The sequence below is a fragment of the Eurypyga helias genome, unplaced genomic scaffold, assembly GCF_000690775.1.
Source record: "Eurypyga helias isolate BGI_N326 unplaced genomic scaffold, ASM69077v1 scaffold9441, whole genome shotgun sequence".
In the NCBI taxonomy this organism is placed as follows: domain Eukaryota; kingdom Metazoa; phylum Chordata; class Aves; order Eurypygiformes; family Eurypygidae; genus Eurypyga; species Eurypyga helias.
Genome location: NW_010230154.1, coordinates 14,271 through 39,329, shown reverse-complemented (window position 1 = coordinate 39,329; position 25,059 = coordinate 14,271). Strand labels below are relative to the sequence as shown.

The following is a 25,059-nucleotide window of genomic DNA, read 5'->3' as shown; positions in this document are numbered from 1 at the left end:
TAGTGATTCTATGATTCTATGTTTTTCTAGCTCTTTGTTCGTTGGGTGTTATGAAGGAGAAGGGTATTGAGATTCCAATTAGAGATTTGTGAACCCTTGTAAGAATTTAGTATATACTGTTCCATATCAGGGAACTGACATTTGATAATACTTCAGCTTTACCTCAGTAAAAGAATGAGATTTTTGTTACCGTTTTATGATGTGTTGAAGTTCCCTGCCCTGCTGTCCATTCCATTCCATCTTCATTGTTTGTGTCTTCTGGGCTCCTTTCAGGAGAGTAAAATTCTCAGAGATTAAAGACTCTCAGCAGTTTAAGTAATTAGGCTAGAATTTTTTGTTTGTTTATTTGGGGTGTAAACTAACATGTTCTGTTTTGCAACTGGGACGCATTAACACTCTACACAGATAATAACAGTTACAAATTACCAACCTTCACTTTAGTAATTAATTCTTGTCCAGTCACCTATCCCTATGTAATTTCTGCTTGCATCCCAGGTAGTGAACTTTTTGAGTTGTCTCTTCTTAGTACTTACGTTCTTAACAAATACTGATGAACAAATCTAAGCTGTGTCTGTTACTCAAACTGTATGATATTTTGAGTAACGATGCCTCCTGGAGCCTCCTTGTCTTCTGAATGTTATAAGGCCTCCTTATTTCATGCACACCGGGGAGGAAGTTGCAGAGAAACAAGTTGCTTCTTGACTTAGGTTGTAAAATAGGGGAATATATATTGTAAGTAAGGAAGATGCATGGCAGTGTTTCCTTGTTTGTCTCCTGTTACTGAGTCTCTTGAGTTCTTGGGGCTGCTTAGTATTTTGGAGTAGATGAATGCTGGTTTTCAAGGCCTAAGCTACGATTTAAAATAAGACCCTCAAGCCAGGCACTAAGGTTTTTCCTATTCAAGTTATGGTATTTGTCAGACTTGCTCGAATGTATTTTGCTTTTAAATGCGTACTTTATTGCCTAGATGCAATAATAGCAAAACAATCTCTGGATTCTGAAGCTATTGTTTTTTAAACTCTTAAATGTTAAGAAAAATAGCTGATACTGCTAGTGAAAGGTTAACTAGTCTTCTAAGAATTACATGTTTAAAATTAATGTATTATGGCCATCTTCTCACTTGCTTCTGTTTATGACAAAGTAAAAGCTGCAGTCTGGGACAAGGAATAACAGAAAAGTATGTAAATTGAAAGCTAGGAGAAAAACAAAATTCACTCATCCTGTTTATAGTCATTTTGTCTGAGATACACTTGAACAGAAATGTTTTGTTTTATAGAATTCTCATTAGTGAATGTGAATTCTCAATATTATGTTAGTCAAGAATAACAGTGCTGGAGGTTTCCCTGGAAAATGGGGAAGGAAGAAGGATGGAGTCATTCAGAACTAGAGAAATAGTCATGAGCAATAAGTGAAGTTGGGTTGTCTTTGGATCCTGGAGTTACAGTAAGGTGGACTTTTGGTTTGCTGAAGAATCTGGTATTTTCTTAAAGAACGTCTGTAATGTTACTGAGTGTCTGTACCACTATGCATTGATTTGTATTTGTGACTTATGATCCAGTGGTCTTTCATTGGCAGTGACTTCCCGTTTCCGTTCAATTGGAATTGAATATTTCAGTCTGTCTAGCCTTGGAAAAGCACTTTTGAAGTGAGAACATGCTTTATTTGGTAGAATATGAAGCTTTTGTGACCATCCTAAAGTATAGGAAATACTTTTTTGTGTGTGTGTTGTTCTTCACTGTCATGTAAGGATTGCTAAACCTGTCTGAAATTAGGGCTGTGGCTACAATGCTGCCAGATGGGTTTTTAGAAAATAGAAAGTATTTTTGCTTAGTTTATTAAAACTTAGTGTAAACAGAAGATTGGTAATGCTGTGACTTTTCTCTAGGTACCTGCTTTAAGTAAAAATTATAGGAAGTAACCAGATACCCCCAGAAGAACAAGATGACCATGTAATGAGAAAATATAGCAATAACTACTTATTGCTAGATCACTTCTTTACATTTCTCATGCATGTAACTTCACTATAATAGACTACTCTTCCTCTCTCCTATTTTCATTGTAACAGTGGTATCACCAAGAATTTATTTTGTTGACTTTTAACACAGTGAGAACAAACAGTAAACAAAAGTCATACATTTCTTAGCTTTTTTCCAGTGCATTCAGTGTTTACCATTTGTAGATGCCCATCTTATTTTCTTTGTTATTTTTTCCTTACCTTATATAGCTATCAACATTTTTTAATCTGTATATAAGCATTTTTGTTCATTTTGAGATAAAAGGACAGCTGCTTTACTTTAATGCAGTCAAATTGTCTTACAGGGAAACAGCTGAATATAGAGGCTGTTTATCCATGACCTAGGCTGTGGAAGTAGTCATTCAAAGTCTCTGCTTGGTTTTTAAAACACGTTTCTCTAAATAATATTGACATTGTTTACATTACCCTTTGCATTCATATATAATTTCTTGCCATTTGCAGTGTTTTGGAATTCAGATGTCTGTCTATTGCCAAGGAAATGTTACTTTCTCTCTTCCTGCTATTCATGGTGCTAAGAGATGAGGCAAATCCCTCTGAAGATTTTTAGTCTTATTTAATTAAACTTTCTTATTATGAAATAGATAGTCCCCTTCTGAGTAGCAATTTCTATTATCTCTTAATTTGAACAAGACGAGTAGCTTCAGGAGTCTATCATTTTTGTTTAGATAAAGCAGCTATGCCTGTTCAATTGCTGAAGATGATTGATGGAAAGCCTGAGACTCCACTACCAAGCCATTTACAGAGGGAGGATTTGCAACATTTGCAAGAAGGCCTTGATCATACCAACAAATACTTTCAGGTAACTTACTAATAAAAGAATTTTGGCTCACTTTGAAATAGCTCCTGGTGTATTTATAAGGGACCTCCATGTTCCGGCTCAGTTGGTGACTTGCTGCAGCTGGGTGTCTTTGTGTGCATCTGTTGCGTATCTTTAAGCAGTGCTAAATTATGACCCGGTTGAACTTCATTACATGACTGCCATTGACCTCATTGATTCACAGTACTTTGTCAGACTTAAATTTTATATTTTCTTTGCTTAGTTTCTAAACACATTTTAAACCACCTTAATATGCAGAAGACTGGGCGGAAAATAGAAGGATTGGTGGAAGTAAGTGGTGGTTTGTTTTTTGTATCTGATGAAGATCAGATTTCAGAGCAATGACTTCTAAAGGAGTTTTTCTTTCTTGTATGAAGCAATATAATATCCAGTTTTATGAAGAGGACTCTGTAGCAACTACCTGCATCAAGATACAATTAGTTTTTTTTATCAAGTGTGCATTTATATTTTAGAGTAGTCCCAAATGCACTTCAAATCTGAAATACAATCCTAGCGTACTAGTGAAATGCTGAAGTGTTTATTTCATCCCTAAAACAAGTATACTCTAAAATGCAGTGTCAGTTCTTGAGGGTTTTCTTTTTTAACCTGTTTAACTTTTTTTGTGAATGATTCTGAAAATCCTTTTAAACATCCCTAATGTTTAAGTGGTAAGAAATTATCATCATCCCTGGATTGCCTTCAGTCTGTTACAAAGTAAAGCTGGGGGGCAAGAGCAGCTGATTCTCTAGAAAACCTTAGGTGACTTAAATCCTTAAAAAGTTGCACAGATACAGAAATTCATTAGGCCAGTTAAGTTCATATTTTTTAAGTATCTGATTTTTTTTCTTAATCAGCTGTATATTCCAGTTCCAGCTGTAAGTGCTTATCTGACCCTGTGATGAATCCATTAACGAGAAATAAACTGGCAGAAGACTGTCCATATTAATGGAGAGAGGGTAGTTTGCTGCTGCTCTCACTCTCTGGAGTGGCTTATTAGGGTACCAAAGAGATGTCAGGAGTAGTGCAATGAGGTTAAATAAAGGAGCAAAATGGCCCTTTTTGGAAGCAGACAGTTATGGAGTGTGATAGGAGGTGACTTGATTGAGAATGATCCATCCTTCCTTAGGCCTTATAAAGGAACAAATGGAAACAACAGTAACCCATGCTGCTAATAAACAGGGGTTTTATTCCTCAGGGTGTACTTTTCTGTCCCCAGTCACCTGCAGGGTGTATAGGCTTTCCTGCTTTAAAAAGCTATGCCTGCATGCACCCCTGGCACCGGAGAAGAGGGGTTCTTGTTCACAAAGGAAATGTTGAAGCAGGCAAAACCAGATTATAAAGTAGAAAATGTTTCTGCCAAAATAAATGTTTCCATAAGGAAAGCAGAGCAATCATTACCAGACTGTGATTTAAAGCATATATGCAGTGTTACAGCTGATACTGAAAGAGAAAGTGTGTAGAATCTCTTTCTGACTTCTGCCTTGTGTTAAGAGAACTTCATGCTGCTGCTGACATGGATTAGTAAGTGACTAAAACAGCTTGGCATTAAAACAGTGCAACCGGGAGCTAATAAAGCTGGTACTAATGTACCATTAAGTATGAAGTAAAATCCAGTTCCACAGGCTGAGCTTGAAGCGAACCTTAAAATTCATTGAATTTAGGTTATCTTAGTAGTGGCACAAAACAGTGTCACTCCAGGCCTGCCAAAATAGGGATCAGGTCCTGCTTTGAGGAGGGAGGAAGGGAAGAAGAGGATTTTAATGAAGGGTGTTCTAGGAAAAATCAACAAAAACCACCCAGGATGCTTCCACCTGGTTTGTGTGCTTCAGTCCTTTTATTCTTCTGAAATTTTTTTGCTTTCTGGCATACCTATGAACAATACAATTTTTAATGTAAATTTTTGAGAACACAGCACAAACAGTGTTAATACATCTTCAGTCATGATGTCCCCTAACTGAACATGATGCCTCCTCCTCTAAATTAATCAATTTCTGGATTTTGCTCTGGCAAAGCTGAACCAAACCTGAAAATCAGCTGGCAGACCAGACTGAAGAACACTGCTGCGGCAGGGAAGGTGACAGATTCACTAGAGGAATTGCATCTAGTTGTTTTGACAGTGAGTCTAAGGTTTTAGAAACTGGACTGGGGAGGGTTTTAGAAAAAGTTTGGCTATGGGTTCAATAAGCAGGGCAGGATTTGTGCAAGTTTTTGTTTAGATTAGTGTATTTGAGCATGTTTTGCTAAGGTAGGTTTGGTTGAAGTTTCGAGCCCAAGAGTTTTGTTGAGAAAGCAGTGAGTAGTATTTCTGCTGAAGAAGAGAACTGGAGTGTAGGTGTTTGGGGTACAAAGGAAGGAGAATGTGAAAACTCACTGGAAGATACCAGGATGTAAAAGAAAAAGTAAAAATGGTCAGAAAGCAGTCTGTGTCTCATCAGTGTATTCTGTTTCTAAGCAGCATGATTGTGTGGGTTGAAATTTCTTTGGTAAATTCAGTGTTCCTGAGGTGACCTTTTGTTTTGTTGCAAGGACTTTATTATGAGAAAAATTCTGTAGTATTTGATATACCTGTGAGTACAGTTCAAGACAAACAATCTCAGCAATAATAATTACAGATAATAGTTAAAATTCTAAACAAAGCTTTAACTTTGAGAGAAGTGGCAAACTGTTCTGTAAGTAATCCGAGAGAAATCTCAGAACATTGTTCTGCAGATGATGATTGTTAAAATAAGTATTTGATACTTAAGTCTCCTTACAATACTCATTAGTCTTCCCTCTGAAAAGTAGGAATTTACCTGTTAAAAACACGTGCTCATAGATTTTTGACCTTCAGTTTGGCTTAAATGAAGCACTATTATTGTCTTGAAAGCAATAAGCCAATATGGTACATGCTAAATCAAATTCAACATGGCTATTTTTTTAGTGTAATAGAATTAAAATATACTTTGGGTTGGAAAAGGATGGTTTGTGGAGTCTTAGTATTTCTTTATAAGACAGATAGTAAAATAAATTACTGAGTTTGATTTGGATTCCTCCTCAGTTAACTTGTTGTAGGTCTAATTTTACTTTGAAAATCCTCTCCAGTACAATTCACTGCTGTGTATTTTATCCTAATTTGGTTTAAGACGTGTTTAAGTCAAGCTTCCCACTGAATCTGTGTACTGTACAATCACTGTGATTTAACTGACTGTCCCCTTAATGTTGCTTTTGTGCATTTATAGACAGATTGTACCTGCTGTCTTTCTACAAGAAACCTTTTATTTCCTGTGCTGGTTGTGTAGTTCTCTTAAACACTTTGTAGAGTCTGTCTTCAAATTTTTGTGTTTTTCTTGGTTGAACCAATTGCTGTGTTTTTATCCTTGAGAAGGATACAGTGCTTTGCCTGCCATGTTGTGCAGGAACTCATTTGACTGACATTTTTGCTAATGTTGATGGAGAACCTTCTTTGAGATACCATCTTTCTAACAAATCAATTTATTCCAAAGAGATGTTAACATAACTGAAGTTGCTGGCCTGTGGTTTTTTGTTTCATTGTAACTTCATGATAAAGAGAGTATTGTATGCATAAATAATAGAACCTTTGCATGTTTTAGAGCATTTGTATTATTGACAATTTAATAGGTCACTACAGTTTCAAAACTTTGTAATCCTGTTCTCCCATCTGTATGTTTGTGGGGTTTTTTTTTTACAGATTATTTGCTGTCCTATATCTCTCTTGACTGTGATTTTGTGTTTTAATATTTCTGTTGTAATCCTTTGCCAATATTTTTGGAGAAATTATTGATTTAGATCACCTGACTTTTTTCGCTCTTTTAGGTTTTGTGCTAGAACTGTAGCCTTTGTGCTATGATTGTTACTGGCAAACGGGACTTCCATAGCTACTATTTCATTGGTTAGTGTAAGCTTATCTAGTCAGTAGCATCTAAGTAGTATAGGCATGTAATAATATTTCATTTATTCCAGCACTTCAGTGCTGTCTTTAGCAGGTTTTAATTATTTTTTTTTAAGAATTCAGGTGGTAATTTGCACTTATCACTTAAACTGTACTTTTTTTAGCTTACAGATGTTTTAGCTGTTATCATGTTTCAGTATCTTAGAGGCACACAGTTCACTTTCGGTTTTTGTTTTTACTTTTTAGGGAATAGTTATTCTTTCCTACCCGGTAACAAAACCCAGAGATGGGACAGATTTTTTCAAGATTGTTCTTCAAGGTAATACATTTAAATACACATTTTTAAAATTATCTTGTTCAACTTCTTGGCACTTCTTTTGACATCATACTATTACATCATTAGTACCTGCTTTTTTAGTGTTCAGTAAAATGCTATGTTTAAAATGCTGTCTAAAAATATTATTTTTCTACATAAATGGATATTTTTAAACATATGCCAGGTAAGTTAATGGAAACAATACAGTCTTTATAGTTCAGTAGGCTGCTTGTTGCAGAAAAATTTAAAATACTGTCATGGAAATGCATTAGGTATGTACACAGCTTTAATAGTTTAATTTTAAACAGTTTATCATAAAGAAGGACTAAGAGAAATAAACACTTAATAGTTACCATATAATGTACATCGTATATACTATGTAAGTGAACATTTAATATAGGTCAGCATGTTGATTAACAGCAAAATATTTGTATTTCATTCTGGTTTAAGAAGTTAAAAAATGGAATTTCACCTGATTACTCAGGTATTCGAAAATCAGTAGCTACATTAAGGATACATTGAACGACTTCAGTTGTTCATAATGTAATAAATGTTACTAAAAAATGTCCCTTTTAAGTCCCAAGCTCATCACTCCCTCCAGTCAGGAAGGAAGAGGGTGTCATTAGTCAGGAATCTGTTAGATTCAAGGAAATTTGAATTTCTTTCCATTTCCTTCTTATCTCTTTCCTTACACTGGTTAGAGAATCACCACTTGGTCCCTCTGAGCCTTCCTGATTCTGCAGGTTCAGTGACTGTGACTGGACAGCGGGCTGGGGGGTGCAGATCCTACCTGGTGACACAGTGTGTAACTGGTGTTAGCAGAGGTGAATCAGGTTGGTGAGACCCAAGTCAGTTCCCTGCTGGCTTCAGGGTTCAGAAAGAAGGATGCAAAACTTCCCTGAGTCTTCGTAATTTCACATGTGTGTTCAGGAGGGCAGGGAGAGTTTCTGTACATTCACCACAGCCTCAAAAAATAAGTTTGTGCATCTAAATCATTAACTTCACTTCTGAAACAGTAAAAGGCAGAAAACTTTTAAAATAACAACGTAACTTCTGCTTCAGTCCTTCTGGAAGGCTATTTACTGACCTGTTTACATCCTGGAATATCCATGTTAATTTAAAAAAATCAAATGTGACTGGATAATATTTCCTCTCTAACGCTATACGTGTAGTTGTCCAAGTGGAAATCTTTGTCATTTCTATTTAATTTACGCTCATTTACAACGTGTGCACATTTTAAATGGTCCACTTATGAACAATATTCTATGTGATATACCTATGGTTTGCACACAAAAGCAGTTGTGTTACTATTGAAAGGGTTTTCTGTTTGTTGATTAATTGGAATGAAAAGTGTAGAAGACTATAGATCAACTTATGTTGGAAATCTCTTCCCAATGCTGTTTTGTTTTGGAGAAGGTATGGTGATTGGAATCTCTTCTGTTTTTTGTCCCCTAGATTTGGAGAACTCATGTTCACAGATCAACAGCATAAATGTTTTAATATATGGAAAAATGGCAGAGGATTGTGCAAAAGTTATATGCCATGGGGTAAATTTTTTTCTAATTTTAGGAATTGTTTTTCATTGATGTATGTTGACTTCTTATCTTGTCTTTGTATAGCTATCACCAAATTAGAAAGTTTATTCAGTCAGTTTAAATCTATAAACTAGAAAAAAACCAAAAAAGTGTTTGCTTATGTTAAGTTCTTTCTAACAATAATATTGAAATAAAGCAATTCTCTCTGTCAGTGCTGTTTTCCTAGCAAGTAAAGGATCATGAATATGGATAGAGAAGTTGGCCATTATGTTTGTAATTTGAATGTCTTGCTGTTTGATAAGATAGTTTTGATTAAAAAAAAGCTTTTAATGTAAATGTCTTAAATTAATTAAATTCTAAAATCTATGTACACTGTTTCTCTATGGGCTGGGTGCTGTCATCTTGCTTCATCACAGATACCAGCTTGGTTTGATTAGCTCCAGGGTAAAGGACGTTGGCAAGTCAGTCTCTATGGGTTTGTGAGACAGTGTTGCAACTAAAGAAGGAAAACAAGCTGAAAACAATTACCTCAAGTTAATATTTTTTATTAGATTGCCTGTCAGTTGATGACATTTCAATATTAGTCAGATGTAAAACTAAAATTAGTGTACAGTGTGTTATGAGCCCATGTTACTGATTTTTCATTTACAATTTACATTCACACTTAATACCTAGGATGGTTTGGGCTGGAAGGGACTTTCAAAGATCATCCAGTTCCAGCCCCCCTGCCATGGGCAGGGACATCTTTAACTGCATCAAATTGTTCCAAAACCCTGTCCAGCCAGACTTTGAACAATTCTAATAACGGGGCATCCACAGTTTCTGAGCAACCTGTTCCAGCGCCTCACAACCCTCAACATAAAGAACTTCTTCACTGCGTCCAGTGTAAACCTACCCTCTTTCAGTTTAAAACCATTGCCCCTTGTCCTGTCGCTGCCGGCCTTGGTAAAAAGGTTTTCTCCATCAAATAAATGGGAAGTTATTTAGTGAAGAAAACAGGGCTTTGCTTTCACATTCTAAAAATATTTTTTATGCACAAAAGTTGAGGACTTTGTCAAATATGGAAATAGCAATGTCTTAGGATTCTGTCAGGGTTTTTCACCTCAAATGGGCTAGTACACCTGAACTCTGGTGATTTGTGTGTTGAAAAAGGGTGAAACTTACAGCAAACCTTAGGGCAAGACATCAAATTATCACTGAAAGTCCAAGTTGCTCTGAATTCATGGAACATCTTAATTTCAGGTGTGTGTATTTTTATGTAATGCTGCCTAAGGTAATGACGTTTGCTTGGGGTTTTTTTCTTACACCCCCACCCTTTGGAAGGGAAAGATCTATTTATGTTCCCTGAGAGTGATCTTGCTTTTTCTCAATAGTAGTTTACACCCTGAATTGTATCAGCTTCAGCCGCATGCATTAGTTAACAAGACACATGGGACTGAAGCTGCTACTTTCAAGAACTACACCTATAATTAGAGCTGAGGCATTTATATAATGTATAGTGACCTATGTTATAGTTTTTATATAATTATGTGCTTATAAATATTCAGACAGTGAGGACTTTTGAATCCCTGTGTTTTTCGTGTTGTTCATTTGACTAAATTAATACGGATTTGATGAATATATGTAGATTAGAGAAGGAACTCAATGTTTAATTACTGCTTTTATCATGTGGACAGTCCTCAAACAGCAGGTGACACATGCTGGCTTTCTCTTCAGATGGATTAAAAAAAAAAAAAATATCTTGTCCAAGAAAATTTAGTGTTTCTCTTTTTTCAGCATAGATGTAACTGTTTTGAGATTTTTATCACTTTTCAAATTTCAGTTGAAGTCAGTAAAGAGGTTTAGAAGTTACAGAACGTGTAGGACAGGCTGATATGATGGTGGAATTTATCTCTGTAAAAAGCAAGGCTAAAAAATACCAGTTTTATAAATGTTTAGTGAATAGCTGAAGAAATTGATTTGAAGTTATGGTTGTCTAATGCAGCATTAAAAAAAAAGTCATTGTAGGATGATGTATAGGTGGAAACTTCCCATGGAAATGAGAGATGCTGACATATGTCTTGTGTAGACCCTGCTCGCTCTTTGTCGCTCTTACCTTGCTTTATTTCCAGTCACATATTTTGTTTTATTAAATATTGAATTAATGTTAAAATTATAAGTAATATTTAAAATAGTAATTAGTATTAAATTCTTAAAATGCTTGCTGTATTTTTAATGAATCTGTAAAATACTTCAGAAGTCTAGCTAAGCAGTGCAATTCCTTGTAATTTGAGGAATTTTTGTGGCATCATTTATCATGTAATTTTCATCAGCAAATAGTCGAGCTTGTGTCATGAACTGAATGGGTTAAAGCTTTGTATCTTGAGGAAATTACTGAGTCGAAGCAACATTTTCCAGCAAAAGGTGCTTGCTTTTAGAAATAGTATGGTGGTAGGTCTTGGGAAATTTACATTATCTGTAGTGTGTACTCTGTTAAATAGAAGTCTGGGTGAGAGCAAAAGAAGAATTATATAGGGCATCTTCCTCTATTGAGATCTAGTATCTCTCCTGCAACTGGGATAGGTTTTGTGAAGGAGAAGTCCATGACACCTAGAGATTGTGAACGCAGGATTTCACAGATAGAATTCTTTAAAATTTTTGTCTCCTTAAGGAATAATAAATTCCATTTAGAGCCATTTAGTAGAACCTGCTTATAGATGGCTATAAATTTGACCTTGGAATTGGTGCATTGGCCCTGTCAGCCCTTGGACATCTGTGAGCTTGAGGGAACAACGTGGAGGGGCTTTGGGCTGCCTGGTAAGGTGTGCAGGTCAGAGTATTCAGTTTTACAAAGCCTTGTTCTAATGTTTGTCATAGGCCATGATAGAGAGAAACATGCCTTGAAGTTCAGCAAAATCAGTTCAGTCGGTTTAGGGAAGAAAAATTTCACAACTGTCAGATATGTATAAAAGAAGTGGTAGTGTTTATATAAATTTCTTGATTCCACAGAATTTTGACACTGTGTCCAGAATGGGAGGTTCCTGGACTAATTTATGTAATATACAAGCTGCAGAATCATTTTAAATTTCAAGAACAAATCAATTTTACTGTGCTGATAAAAACACAGGTCTTGAACAAGGCCCTGAGCAGCAACTGGCAACCAACTCCTAGAATCTTGTGTAGCCTGCAGTCTAATAAAATGCTGAAATGGGATTAACGTATCGCAAAGCATAGATTTTTAGCTGAAGAGTGATTCTGCTGTTGAAGGACCACCATGAGTAGCATCAGCAAAAGAAATGACACATGCTAGTGCCTGGTTGTGCAAAATCGATGTTTCCTGAAGCTTGAGTTGGTAACTGGAAAGAATGAAACAACTTTATTGTATGTTAGCAGGGCCGTGTGTTCCCTATGCAAGGAATATTGAGTTGTCTGATTGTTTTAACCCATTTTAACTTAGCTCAGAGTTTGGCTTACACTTAACGTGTCTTACATATTATCTTTTAGTCATAATATACATTGTATTCTCACTTATGACACTACCTGAAAATTACCATGCCATAAGTTGTTTTGTTGTGTATTAAACTGTCTGATAAACTTGTTTTCTGCAGTAATTTTTTTTTTTACAAATCCTTTAATAACTAAATATATCACTGTCACTTAAGCTAGCAGACTTTCTTTTTCTTGGACAGAATGTTAAGGTTTTGGTTCTTAAATCATTTAGCATAGCACTGTCAGATTGCTGAAACAGCAAAAAATGAGCCATCATAGTGCAATATTTGGCTAAAACTGTCAACTTTAATCAAAAACCACTTTTATTTGTTGTAATCAAATAAGTACATGAACAAAAGTCATTCAGGAAAAGCTTATGGAAGTGCTTTTGGTAGAAGGTCGAATAGAAATAGGGTTCCAAGCCTAATACGTTTATTGAAGTGGATCACACTGGTAGAGCCCTGCTATACACTTCTGGTACCAAAGGAGCTGACTACTAAGGAGCTTTGCACTGTATCAGAGTTCCCAGCATTATTTGTGTTTGGTCTGATACCTTTCTTACCATCTCTATCTCTGAAATGTATTCTTTATCTCCTCCCTCTGCGCCCCCTCCCCTTCCCCCTTATTTTTTTTTCCTTCTGTTTTGTAACGTTGGTACTAAAAAGGGGAGCTGCTGCAGGGACTTAAATCACTCACCCCTTAAATCATCCTTTCCTTGTTCACTTGGTGGTGTCTGAGGAATTTTATACCAAAGTGAATGTGCAGTTGCAAACTCAATTGTTTCCTGTGCCAGAATCTCAGGAGTGATGCCAGAGAAGTTTATAATGTCTCTTTTGCTAACAGAAACCTACTTACTGATTGACCTAACTGTTTGACCCTTAAAGAAGAAACTGGAAGAGTCGATCCAACACAAACAGAACATATTTTCAAGGAGAGTCTCTTCAAAGTGCAACTGTATCTCAATAAGAAATAAGCTCTGAGAAAAGACTTTTGTCACTGCCGATCTGATGTGTGATTCCTTTTCTAGCTTAGTTAAGCTTACCCAGAAAGGAGTTGGTCTTCAGTATATTCACAGGGAAATAATTCTTTTGCTTTATTCAGTGTGACTCTTCCCCCCTGTGAAAATTAGCACTCAGTCACAGTAGCATGTGCCACAGTTTTAGGAGAATTTGAAAAAAATACGTGCTGGCATTGGTTGGAAATAGGAATTTTGTGAGTAGAAGAACTAAATAGAGAAACTTAAAAGCGGTGTTTAGAATTTGTTCAGGATTTTTGTTTCGTAAATGTCTTGAGACTTTATATGGTGAATTTCGCATCATATGCTCCTTAACATATATGGGACACAGCCGATGTGATCATGTCTTTATCACCCTGTCTCCATAGGACACCGTTGTAGTTGCAGGATTTAAGGTGGCAAAATCCCCTTCAGCAAGGCAGGATGGTAGACACAGTTGCCACCTGGAGATGTCTGAAGAAGATGGATCAGCTGTTTATGTACGTGGGTACCCGACTTTTCTAACCTTTTTTCTTTTCTCCAACTACCAACATTAAAATTTTGCTTTATAATAGGAAAAAACCCAATAAAATCTATTAGAATCTGAAGTGCTGCAGATAATTTTAGAATGTTTATAAGGAGACAATCAGGACACATTTGTGTGTGTGGGCATACAATTTTATAACCCTAGCCATGCAAGACCCAAATTATCTCACGCCTCCCAGGTAAATTCCTACATGTTGAGTGCAGAAGTTTGACCTTAGTTGGTTTAGATGGATGCCTAGAGCTGTTTGAAACACTCATGCGTTAACACAAGGCAATAATACAGACAAGGTAGAGGGTGCAAGAGTGGTCTGGGTCTGTTTTTAGCTTTCTATGGTCTGTGCGTTTGTACTGCTTTAACTCTCATCATTACCCTTTGCCTTTGAAATTCATGGATTCCTAGATTCTTTATTTTTGAAAAAGAATTACACCCCTTTTTTCTGAGGAATAAATTTGTTCTTTTGTACTGTTCTCACATTAATACTGTTCACCTTAAATGCTTCTGTCTGTTGAGAAATGGGAGTGGAGATACCCTGGTCTGCTGCTGCTTCTGTTTGAAGGCATCAGCAGCGCACGTTTGTTGTGGTCACTCTGTTTTTGCTTCAAAATAGAATTTACCCCATTCTGTTGAGTTTGCCTCAAATTCACGTCTCCCAGAGGAGAAGGACGAGTCACTGAAAGTAGATCTACTGTAAGCATTGACATGTACAAAACGAAAAACTCCTTTAAGTTCTCTGTTGAGCAAGAACAGTTTTAATTTGTGGCCTCTGACCTTCAAATGCTGACTCTACTAATGTGACCTGACATATTTAACTGAATGCATTTCTACTTCCTTCACAAAATCTGTGTCATTTAAAGTAGCTTTAGTCTGAATGTAATTGGAGTAAATATTTTTTTTCTTCAGTAGGATAAAATTTTAGTAGTTTGAGAGGTGATTCATGTAGCAAAAAGGTCTACAGTGCTCTTTTGATTTGCTTATAGCATTACTTTGCTTTATTTATCCAATATTGTTGTATTTGCAATGCCTTCAGTTTTGTAACCAGAAATTTTGTTATTTTTTTCTCCTCAGATTTATACTAAACAAAAAACAACTGCTGCTTCAGAAACTGCAGCTATGGTGAGTTTATATTTGGGATATTTTAAACCACATGAGACTAACAGCATATAAATAAGAAGGTGTGGAATTTTTTCTTTCCTGTTTGTATTACTTCCATACTCTTATCCCAGCAGTCATTTGTTTAGCTTTTAATTTGCAAATAGTATGCCTGGAAAACAGAGTAAAATATGAAAATGTAGTACTTTTTCTATACTTGCAGTATAGCTCCCATCTTGATCTCAAAATAGGCTGCGTGTTGGTTTAGTAAATATGAACTAGATAAGTAAATATTCATTCTGAAGAAGATTGTATGCTTGTGCTTTAAAAAAATGGAACTATGAAACTTTTATTTAAAGATTTCACGTACTGGTCCTGCCATCTCTGTTGATTACCAATTGGAACAAGCCTTTATGTGTGTAAATTAAAATTGTACAGGAAATAGTGTATTAAGGCATAGAAATTGGTGTATGAAATTTTATTGTTCTTTATGATAAGGTTAAAGATTTAGTACAGAAATGATACAGCTTGTCTTTGCGTTAATTTTAGGAAGAATTTTTTTTTTCCCTGATATAGTCATTGAAAACCACAGTTTTCAGTCAATTTGGCAGAACTTATATTCTTTGAAAGAGACTAATTAACATATAATGTAACCTTAAGATGGGAGGAGTCACCAAATAATACAAGGTAGTCCTTAATTTCTTTAATCCTCAACTAGTGTGCTGTTTTAATGGGAAGATTTACACAATGGCTGTGAGAGGTAAACACTCCCCCCACACCCCCCCTCCAAGACAGTGATTCTGTGCAGTGACACTGCCAATAGGAATTACAAAATTATGTATGCCCTTTTAAAATGCCTTTTGGATGGACATGTTAAAATTAATCAGTGAAAAATTACTTTTCCATCATTCTTTATTATAATGACTTTTATTCACCTATTTCATGTATTGAAAATTACTTGAACTGACTGGTTAGTTGATCGTAAGAAAGATGCAATCACAAAAAGAAATGGAAATGTCTTGTGTGCTTTATTGTCTGTGAAAAAACATATATCTTTAAAGAGTCTAAAATGAATAAGAGAAAAATAGGTAACCTCTTTTTTTTTTTAAGATGAAATAAAGCATATCTGAGGGTGGATGGTGTTAAAATACAAAATTCTGGGTAAATGTTTGAATAATTTTTTCTTCTGTTCCCTAATTTCATCATGCCTTTGCAGTTTGTTTCACCAAAATACGTCTATACTTCTCTGAATCATCTTAAAGATGGAACTACAGTGAATTTGTATGGTGTTGTGAAATTCTTCAAGCCTCCATACGTAAGCAGAGGAACTGGTATGTACTATATTCGAGAGATTAAATATCTCCTCCAAACAGAACTGTTCTTACTATGTTTGTTAAAAATGAACTAGAACGACAAGTTCAGGCAGTCCATTGACCATGGTTCTCAGCTAACATCAAAGAAACAGGTAGGAAGGGATCAAGGAAACAAATAGGTAAGGGATATTGGAGTCGGTCTAGGCAGACTAGTGGAGATAGCAAATGAAGCCAGTATTTATTGAGGTAATACTATCAGCACAAAACAGGGAAAAAGACCTTCTGTCCTTGTGGGAAAGGATTGTTGTGTAACTGCAATTTTTCCTTGAGATTTTGACAGTGTGTTGTGATACTCTGTAATGGGGTGCCAGCATATTTGTTACTTGTAGAGGCTGTGCAACAACTGAATCAGTTTTTCTCTCCATGCGGTGAAGGCTTACTGATTGTGCTAGTGTTGCTAGAAGACTGTACCATTTCACAAGGTGCTCTGTAAGTACATAGCATGGTGATACACCTGCTGAATTCAATTAAGCAGTAGAGTTTCTTATTTGATTCAGAATTAGTCAGAGTATTTTCTGCTTATGAATTTGCTGTGTGTTTTGGTTTTTTCCCCCCTTCTAAATGTATTTCTAATAGAACAAAAAATAGATTGTGCTAGTAACTGTTGATTTGTATGGTCTGAATTATGCATAAAAGTTTCTTGAATAATATCAATAGCCATGCATTTGGCTTCTAAATAAAGAAATGTAAGAAGTGAGCATTAAATCAGAACCAGGAGTTAGTGGCTCATTTGTGAAACCTTTTCCAAACAGACCTGTGTGTTCTTACTTGTTCCAAAACTGCCAGCAATGCTTTACTCAGGGTAAATGCTTTGTGAGAACACAGTGCTCTACCTGCAGTACTGTGGCTTCCAGTGAGCTTTGCTTAGTCAGGTGGCGTGAAACATAAGTGAAACAGCTGAAAACTGTGTGAACATGGGGACACACCCAAAAAAAGTTTCAAGTCCAACTGAGGTTCAACTAATGGCTTCACTTTTTGAAGGCCCGAGCAGTTTTCAGCCTTTGAATCAGTTTAGACTGTATGAGTGGGAGGAACATCTGGGAGGTCTGTGGCACTGTGTGTATGCTAGTTTCAGTATGCTCAACTGAACTGTACTGATATAATCTGTATTGTGTGCGTACTTATTTACTTCCATTTGGTGCATGTAGTATTCTTGTAGATAAACAGACATACTGGTATGAAGGACACAATGGACAGGGTATTTTTGCTCATACTTGTCTTTTCTGTGGGCAAGTGTTAGACCACACTACAGTTACAAGATGTGCATGTGCTACTCTCAAGGCTATCACACACGATGTGTCAGCTGTACTAAAGGCAGCCACCGGCCCAGTCAGCAGTCATACTGAAGTTATGCAGAGCAACATAGGATTTTTCAAGAATATATTAAATTAACTGAGTCCACAATCTAATTAATAGCTTTTGGGAATTTGTCAGCACTTTACCAATGTCAACAGAAGAAACAATGTTATCTGCAGCACTGGGGCTCAGTGCCCTGGTGCCTGCAGGAGAGCAGTTCTGTGCTTCCCATACAATAAGCTGTAGAAAGCTATTCCCATTGGTGTTAGGTATAGCAGGTGACAAGCCTTGCTCCTAGAAAACCTTTCTGCGCTACATTCTTACTTAACATTGAGAAGGCAGTTGTGTTCCCCAAAATAGCATAAACAAAAAAACAAGTCTGAAGAATATGGGATAATCTAATTTAAATGTTAACATTTAAAAATAGATACAGTCATTATGTGGGGAACTGACCCAGTAACAGTCCATCTGTTTTTATAGCAAATATAGTGTGTGGGTTTTTTTCCTCGAGACTGAATTAAAAAGTATATTATCATATTCTACATAGTCATTGATACACTAAAGTTATTATACTAAACAATTAATTTCCAGTCTTTAAGATGAACTATTTTTTCAGTTTTTATATAGGAAAAAGCAAATGTACAAAAAAAGTACAAAGCTTAGATGTCACTTTTTTCAGAAAATAATTGGGTTTTGATAATACTGTAGCCCAGTAAAAGTGGAGAAGCACAAATTCCAACTGTTTTACATTACGAATGTTAAAACACAACAGATATTTCTAGGTCTAAGTCAAAGTATCTGCAGGAACTCAGTGCAGTTTCCTGCAGACTGGAGACTCAGTTTCCATTTAGACTGGAAAAAGAAAAGTGTTCTGGCATCTAATTAGAAATGCAAATACTAAAGTAAGTTTCTGTGTTTGCTATGTGTATATCAAATCAAGGTATACTGCTAGCTTAGAAGTAATAGTAATAAAAATTATTCTGCCCCTAAAGCTAAATACTTAGGGAACTGTAAATAATATTTGATATTTTAAAAGTATGAATTCAAAGAAAGACTCCAGAGAGAGCTCTTCAAAGGTCAGTGGTGGATTCCCACATAGTAGCTAATGGGTGGTTCTAGGGTGCCAGAGGCTTAAGGAGAAGGATTTGGAGCTTCCAGGTATGAAAAAGGATCAAAAATGGGAAAGTAAGCTGTGCTGGGTGCAGGTGCCCAGGTGCTGGTATAACAGGGGGGCTGCCGGGCAGGTTGGGAGGGAAAGGTGTCTTAGTCTTTGTTTCTTGCTATTTTACCTTACTTGTATTGGCAATAAATTAAATTAATCTTGCCCAAGTCGAGTCTGTTTTGCCCATGATGGTAACTGGTAAGTGTTCTCCCTGTCTATAAATTAGATTTAAATAAAATCTACCCCATTTATTGATTATAAATCTATTTATTATAGATCTACAATAAAATCTGTAAAAGACTTTATCATGAAGGTGCAGGTATAATCTAGACCTGTACAGAGCAGAGAACTGTTTTATTTTTTTATGTAAAGGGTTGATAAATGTTTTCAATGTTAATTTACTCTATTTGGTCCTATCTGCACAGGTTGCCAAACAACATCTGTCTGTCACTGTAATGAGCTTCTCAATATCTCCATTTTGTAGTGGTGTCTGGTGATTGCTTGCTTATGCTAGACCTGTTCAATTGCTTTCAGTCTTAGAATATCTTTATAGATACATAGGATACATACATTTATTTAAAAAGTTGAGCTATCACCAGTATTCTCAACTTGCAATTGTAATAGATTTCTTGGCTGTATTTTTAAGGAACTGAAAAGATTAGCTTTATCTGTAATAGTTTAGAATCTTGCCAGTAGTGAATGAAAGTAATTTCCTCTTGAAAAATATAATATGTTTAAAACTCAGGCTTAAAAGCAAAGAAACAACAAAACAAACATCACAAATCTCTTAAAAGTTTTGTTTCCTTTGTTCACATTGCAGACAACAAAAAGGGTAAGAAGAAAATTAATCAAATGTAGCAAGTACTACTGTTATTCTTTGGGTAAATCATGGAAGGACAGTTCTTGATGGATCGTATGGTTTAGATTTGTCATGTGTCCAGCTGCTTTAAGACTTGGAGTACCTGAGGACTTTGAATGTCTTTCTTAGATAAACACTGATTGCTGGAAATTATTAAGACAGCCATTCTTTCCAGATAAGTAAAATCAATAAAGTTAGATGCCCTGGCTTTCAAGGTAATACGTCTCTGACACAACTAGTACAGTTTTTTGCAACTGAGTTATTTGACAAGTTATTCACTTCAGTTTTATAATTAATAGAAATTTAATAAGGATGATGATGATTTACTTAACAACTAGTCCTTGCCTTACATTAGGAAATTATTAATGACATCTATCTTCCCTGTATGTATTCAGTTGGTAATATAAAAACAAAAAAACCAACACAACAATATCCATGAAGTTCAGGGTCACAGTTTGGAAAGCTGCTTATTTATGAAGATAGCTGTGATTCACTTGTTACTTTATCATGAAAATCTCTGAAGTGACTTAGATTTTAGTGTAAAAAGATTCACTATTCAGTTAAATATTTATATGTTGGCTGTTGGGTTTTTTACACAATCCAGAGTTATGTCTGCTTGAGAGGGTGCAAAATGCTCAATGATTGTTCTGAATTGCCAGGGCATGAAATGACTCCTGTCAGAAAATTCTGTAAACACATTAGATCTGGCACAATCCTGCACTAATACATTCTCTTTCTGACACTGTGCTAATAGAATCATACAGCTGTAAGGTGGTACCTGCTGGAAGCATGGGCAGTGGAACCGCTGTACTCAATCCATATGGGTCTTTATTCACTCTATAGATATGCCCCTAGGTATGAGATGTTCCTTCTTACATGTATTTAAAGCTTAAGGCTGAAGCTTGGCACTGTGTTCCCACAGAAAGCAAGTGGTACCTAATTTAGCCTTCTCAGTTTATATCATCTATAATGTTCATCATTTTGATTACCATTATTGCATTAGACAAATGCTGAAACACTGCTGAATGAAATGAGTTTTCAATATGATCATAAATTATTGTTTATTCCAGAGATAGCTGTTTTAACTGAGCATGCTTCTGCTCAGGGCATACAGTTTGGAATGTCTGTACATGAGAATTTTGTGTTCTGAAAACCGTCCAAGGAAGTACTTCAGGTCTTGCCTTGGTACAACAGACAGATGGGTGTCTGTCTGCTGGAAGTGTTCAAAATTATATTATAGCTTTTCTTCCCAAACAGTTTGAGTCTTAGATGTTTTAATTTTTTTAACAAAAGTGATTCTTTCCTCTCTCCCCTCCTTTAACCCTAATGACATCTCAAGTGTTTAGCCTGAGTAAAAACAGTAAATATAAAAGCAAAGGAGACTGTAGTGTTCAATTACGAAGATTATGCACTTGACCGTGAAACTTTTGGGACATTACAATGTGACGCTACTGCTCCCCAAGTCTTTCTCTTTTTTCCTGCGGGTATTAGTGTTTTCCATAAAGCATGGAAGAATTGTAGCAAGGAGATTCTTTGCTGATGGTTGACACTAAGTCATAAGAGTAATGTCCTATTATCCTGGGGAAACTTCCACCTAGCTTGTTCTCTTAGATATATGCAGTATATTCATGTTACATGTTGAATTAAAGTCTCATTTTAGTCTACTCAGACATGCATGTGGATGGTACCTATTTTATTTTTATGAAATATTTCCTAAAATAAAAATTAATAAAGGGTAGCATTTTCAGGAATACTTGCTGAATACCTTGGACAGTTCCAGGTCAGCAGTTCTACATGCCCAAAACACACCTTAAGAACCATAAATCATATTCTTCTAGGTATGTTGAAGCCCTAGTTTTATTTTTAGTTTCAATTTTTATTTGATCTGGAGCCAAGTTCATCAACACTCTTAGCCCACAATTTGTTTAAAACCATGTAGCTGAAAAAACATCTTATACTATAGATTAACTTCATTTATATTAATTAAATTTTAGTAAGTATTAATTAAATTTTAGTAAGTAATAGCAAACCACCTCTAGAGTTCAAAACAAACCAGTGACAGGTGTTGAGATATCTGATGGTCTGTTTGTGAGGAAGCAGACTCAGTTAATTCTGTGGTAGTTTTGTTCTGCAAGTATTGTGTTGTGTTTTGCTTTTTCCAAATCAAAATATTGAGGATGTATTTAAATTTTGAAGAACAGAATAAAAACTGTTGCTGAGGTAAAGATGGTGATTTTATTTCTGGAGCCTAGAGATGAGAGTTTTTTCCCTTCTGTTCATAGTAGTTGGTATGTGCTTTTTTAAATAAGCACTGTTTCATATTATCTAATATTGCAGATAAATAGAAGTCAAAAAGTTTCAAAAGGAAATGAAAAATTAAACAGTTGAATAAATAGTTAATAGAAAGACATCTCAAGACAGTTACATTGATCTACAATTTACAAATAATGGCATTAAAGCATCTGTTCATCCAGATGCTTCTGGTAGTTACTGGATGTTTCTATCTCTTAAGTGTATTGGCCTATTATAAAAAACCAAGCTGTGGTAAAATATCTTCAGTTTTATTCTTTAGAGGGTTTTTTTTGGGCTTCTGCAGTATCTGTGTGCGTATGTACATATATGTGCGCACACACATGGGAGTGTGTGTACATTCACATTATTTTTTCTTCCTGTGTTTTGTTGAACATATTTGCTAAGTGAGCTGGTGCAACTGCTTGGTTTTATTGCAAAGACACTTGTGCGTTGAATGGCCTCCGTAATTCTTGAACAGTATTAATGTTTGGCGTAGTGTTGCAGAGAGAATAATTTGCTACAATAATCTCTCTCTCTCTCTGTCTGTTGAAATGTAAGAAACAGAAGGCAATCTCTAATTAGAGTCCCTCATTGCCAACAACATTGCTAAAAACCTTTTTATCTCTTTGCAGAGGGAAGTTACTGATTCAGAATGGTGTTTTCCACTTAAATGTTAGTCAGGAATATATATGTGGTTGCCCAAAAGGGGATTCATAATTAGATCGATGCTTTCTACCTTAAAAATTTATACAAACATATTTGTTAGGAGCTCAAGTCCTCAGTAAAACTAAAATAAATGCTTAATTAGTAAGTACTAAATGCCTTCCTACAACATAGTAGCTAGTAATCTTGAAAGCTTTAGTAGCAATTCTGGTTTTCTTACAATGACTGAAAAATAAATTGGGAAATGAAGCTGTGGGGTTTAGGTTTGTATTTGGATTTTTTTATATATATGTACATTCTGGGGAGATGCTGAGTTTCTGAACATGCTAATGACTGATAGAACAGTCCATAAAAGAGTGGAAATGCTATGACATTTATAAAAAGAAGGCTATACCCTGAAGAATGAACATAAACCATTATCACAGTGAAGGAAACTTGAGCTTTTCAACGATTGTTACAGGGCTGCAAAACATTTATATTTCAAACTGTGTAAAGTCAGAACCTAGAAGTCTGGAGATCTGTTTTCCATGTACTTTATGTCACCTTCTACTGATCTTGATTTGGAATTTTATTGATTTTAAGATAGTACTAGCAATAATAATGGATTTATTTTGTTGCATAAATTTCTTTTCTAAAAAGCTGCTTCACCAAGTAGTTGTGGGTTTTTCAATGAAATACAATAAAAAACTAAGTAACAAGTTAAAGTAATTGTATTTCTGTGGGACAGTAAAGCTTAGTCTGAAAGGATTTAAGACGACAGATACTTTACTCTTGTACTTCCATTTAAACTAGACATCACTTTGTCTCCTTGTTATTTTCACAAATACCAATTCTGGTGTCTTACAAGCACACTTACAGACAGCTGTCCATTGTTGGTAGTCCCTCACATGGTGTTAAACCTGAGTGGGAGTAACTCTTCATAATAATTATGAATATTTAAAAAAAAAAAAAACTTGCAAAAAATTGGAGTTCTGTGTAGTGTCAACGTAAACCCAGTGCTTTTGCGGAGTCAATCTAGTATGAAATAATATCTTTCTTTTATAGCACATAAATTTTCTGAAATGTGCATCCATTGTGTCATAGTTTTAAGCCAGATTATTCTAACTAAAAACTACCAGTGGTACCATTTCCCTTCTTTAAGAGAAGTTAATCAGTGGAGTAAATTTATCTAGTAAAGAAAAATTGTCCCTAATATGTAAATGTTTATTAACTTTTAATTTTTTTATTTTTCTTTTTTTTTATCTTGATAACTGGGATTCTGCTTCATTGGAAAATGTATTGTGAAAAATCAAAAGTTTGGGCTATGGCATTTATTATGTCATTCTTATAGCACTGGGACATTATTTTAAATTGAACCGTTCTGTTTAGAGTTTGACTATCATTATTTGTACAGAAAAGTGAATTCAATCACTGAATTGTAACGCTGCTATGGGAAGCAGAAGGCAATTTTCACGTTTCAGCTGGAGAAGGAAAGACAGGTGACTTTATTTTTAACCTTCAAAAAAGACTTGCTGGATGAGGATTTCTTTAAAAGAAAATCAGGTTTTATGCTTTGGTCTTAAAGAGCTCTTTTTTTAATTAGGTTTACTGTAGAAGTGATGTTTCAAGATCATAGTTAAAAATGTAAGTCTGAAATCACAGAGACAGAGAACCTGTATTATGTAGAAGGTGTTACCTGACTATATAAAACAAGTATACTATTTTATACTACTTTGAATAGGACGATTACTAGTCTTTTGAGTATGTTAATTGCACATAGGAAATAGAGGGAGTGTATTAGCTTTTTTCCCACTTTAAATAGGCAGCTGCACATGTATGAAGCTAAGTTATATCATCACAGGGTCAAACAGTAACCACAGTTTTAATGTGGAATGGTTTTGTTATTTCACTCGTGATTCTTATGCTGGATTATACCAGTGCATTGTAACGTGTTATACTGCATCCTCAAAGGGTTGTATATCTGTGAACCATATGGTTTTCTCTTCTTAATTGCTCATTTTGCTCATATGTCTTAGCAGCTGACCTGTTAAGTTAACCTCTAGAATTCATAACCAAAGAAATAAAACAATCCCTTTTTTGATTACGGTAGTAAATACTTGCAGTTTTGTGTCAGCCACTGACTAGACTTTATTGATATCTCTTTTTCCTAGCATAGAATGTCAGAATAGGTGCTGTATGACACTTGACCTTCGGTGGAAGTGTGCAAAACAATGATGCTTAGCAACGTCTGAGTGCAACAGATGAGAATTTATCATTGAGTCTGTGTAAAAATCTTAGGGAGGAAGAAGAGTATTGATTTTGTGGAAATATTACAGGGTTTATATCTGTAGGATAAGTAGCTTTCTTAGTAAGTCTTCGCTGGATTTCTTCTTTCAGCACTTCAGTTGCTCAAATCATTAGAAAATTTGAACTTTGAAGTTTAAATTCTAGTAAAATTTAAGGGTGTAAAACACATAAGCATGTATTTTAGTCCAGTCTAATATACCTGTCTTCATCTTTGTTGAATCTGTTCACCGAGTTTATTTTTGACAGTTTTCTTCTTTTGACTGCCTTCCTGTAGTTTGAAGGAAACCTGTCAGTTTTTGTATGCTGATAGTATTCTGTTTCAGAGCTGTCTAGCAACAGTTCATTTATCTGTCTGTGTCGTAATGAAATGCACGATGGAGATTTTTTGTAGTGCCATGACACCGTTGTTCAGTTCCCAGATACGTAAACTGGTTCAAT

General features: G+C 35.4%; 1 protein-coding gene across 1 annotated transcript in view; it reads left to right on the top strand.

Annotated features, from left to right (window-relative positions):
* Nucleotides 1-2,711: 2,711 nt before the first annotated feature.
* The window catches only part of LOC104516340 (protection of telomeres protein 1-like), a gene marked incomplete at its 3' end in the record, with an annotated part of 36,101 nt that continues 13,753 nt past the window's right edge, over nt 2,712-25,059 (top strand). The window contains exons 1-6 of the mRNA XM_010160641.1: nt 2,712-2,834; nt 6,988-7,060; nt 8,513-8,604; nt 13,444-13,554; nt 14,667-14,714; nt 15,907-16,021. Coding sequence (XP_010158943.1) covers nt 2,712-2,834; nt 6,988-7,060; nt 8,513-8,604; nt 13,444-13,554; nt 14,667-14,714; nt 15,907-16,021 — 562 coding nt within the window. The remainder of the gene's footprint in view (nt 2,835-6,987; nt 7,061-8,512; nt 8,605-13,443; nt 13,555-14,666; nt 14,715-15,906; nt 16,022-25,059) is intronic.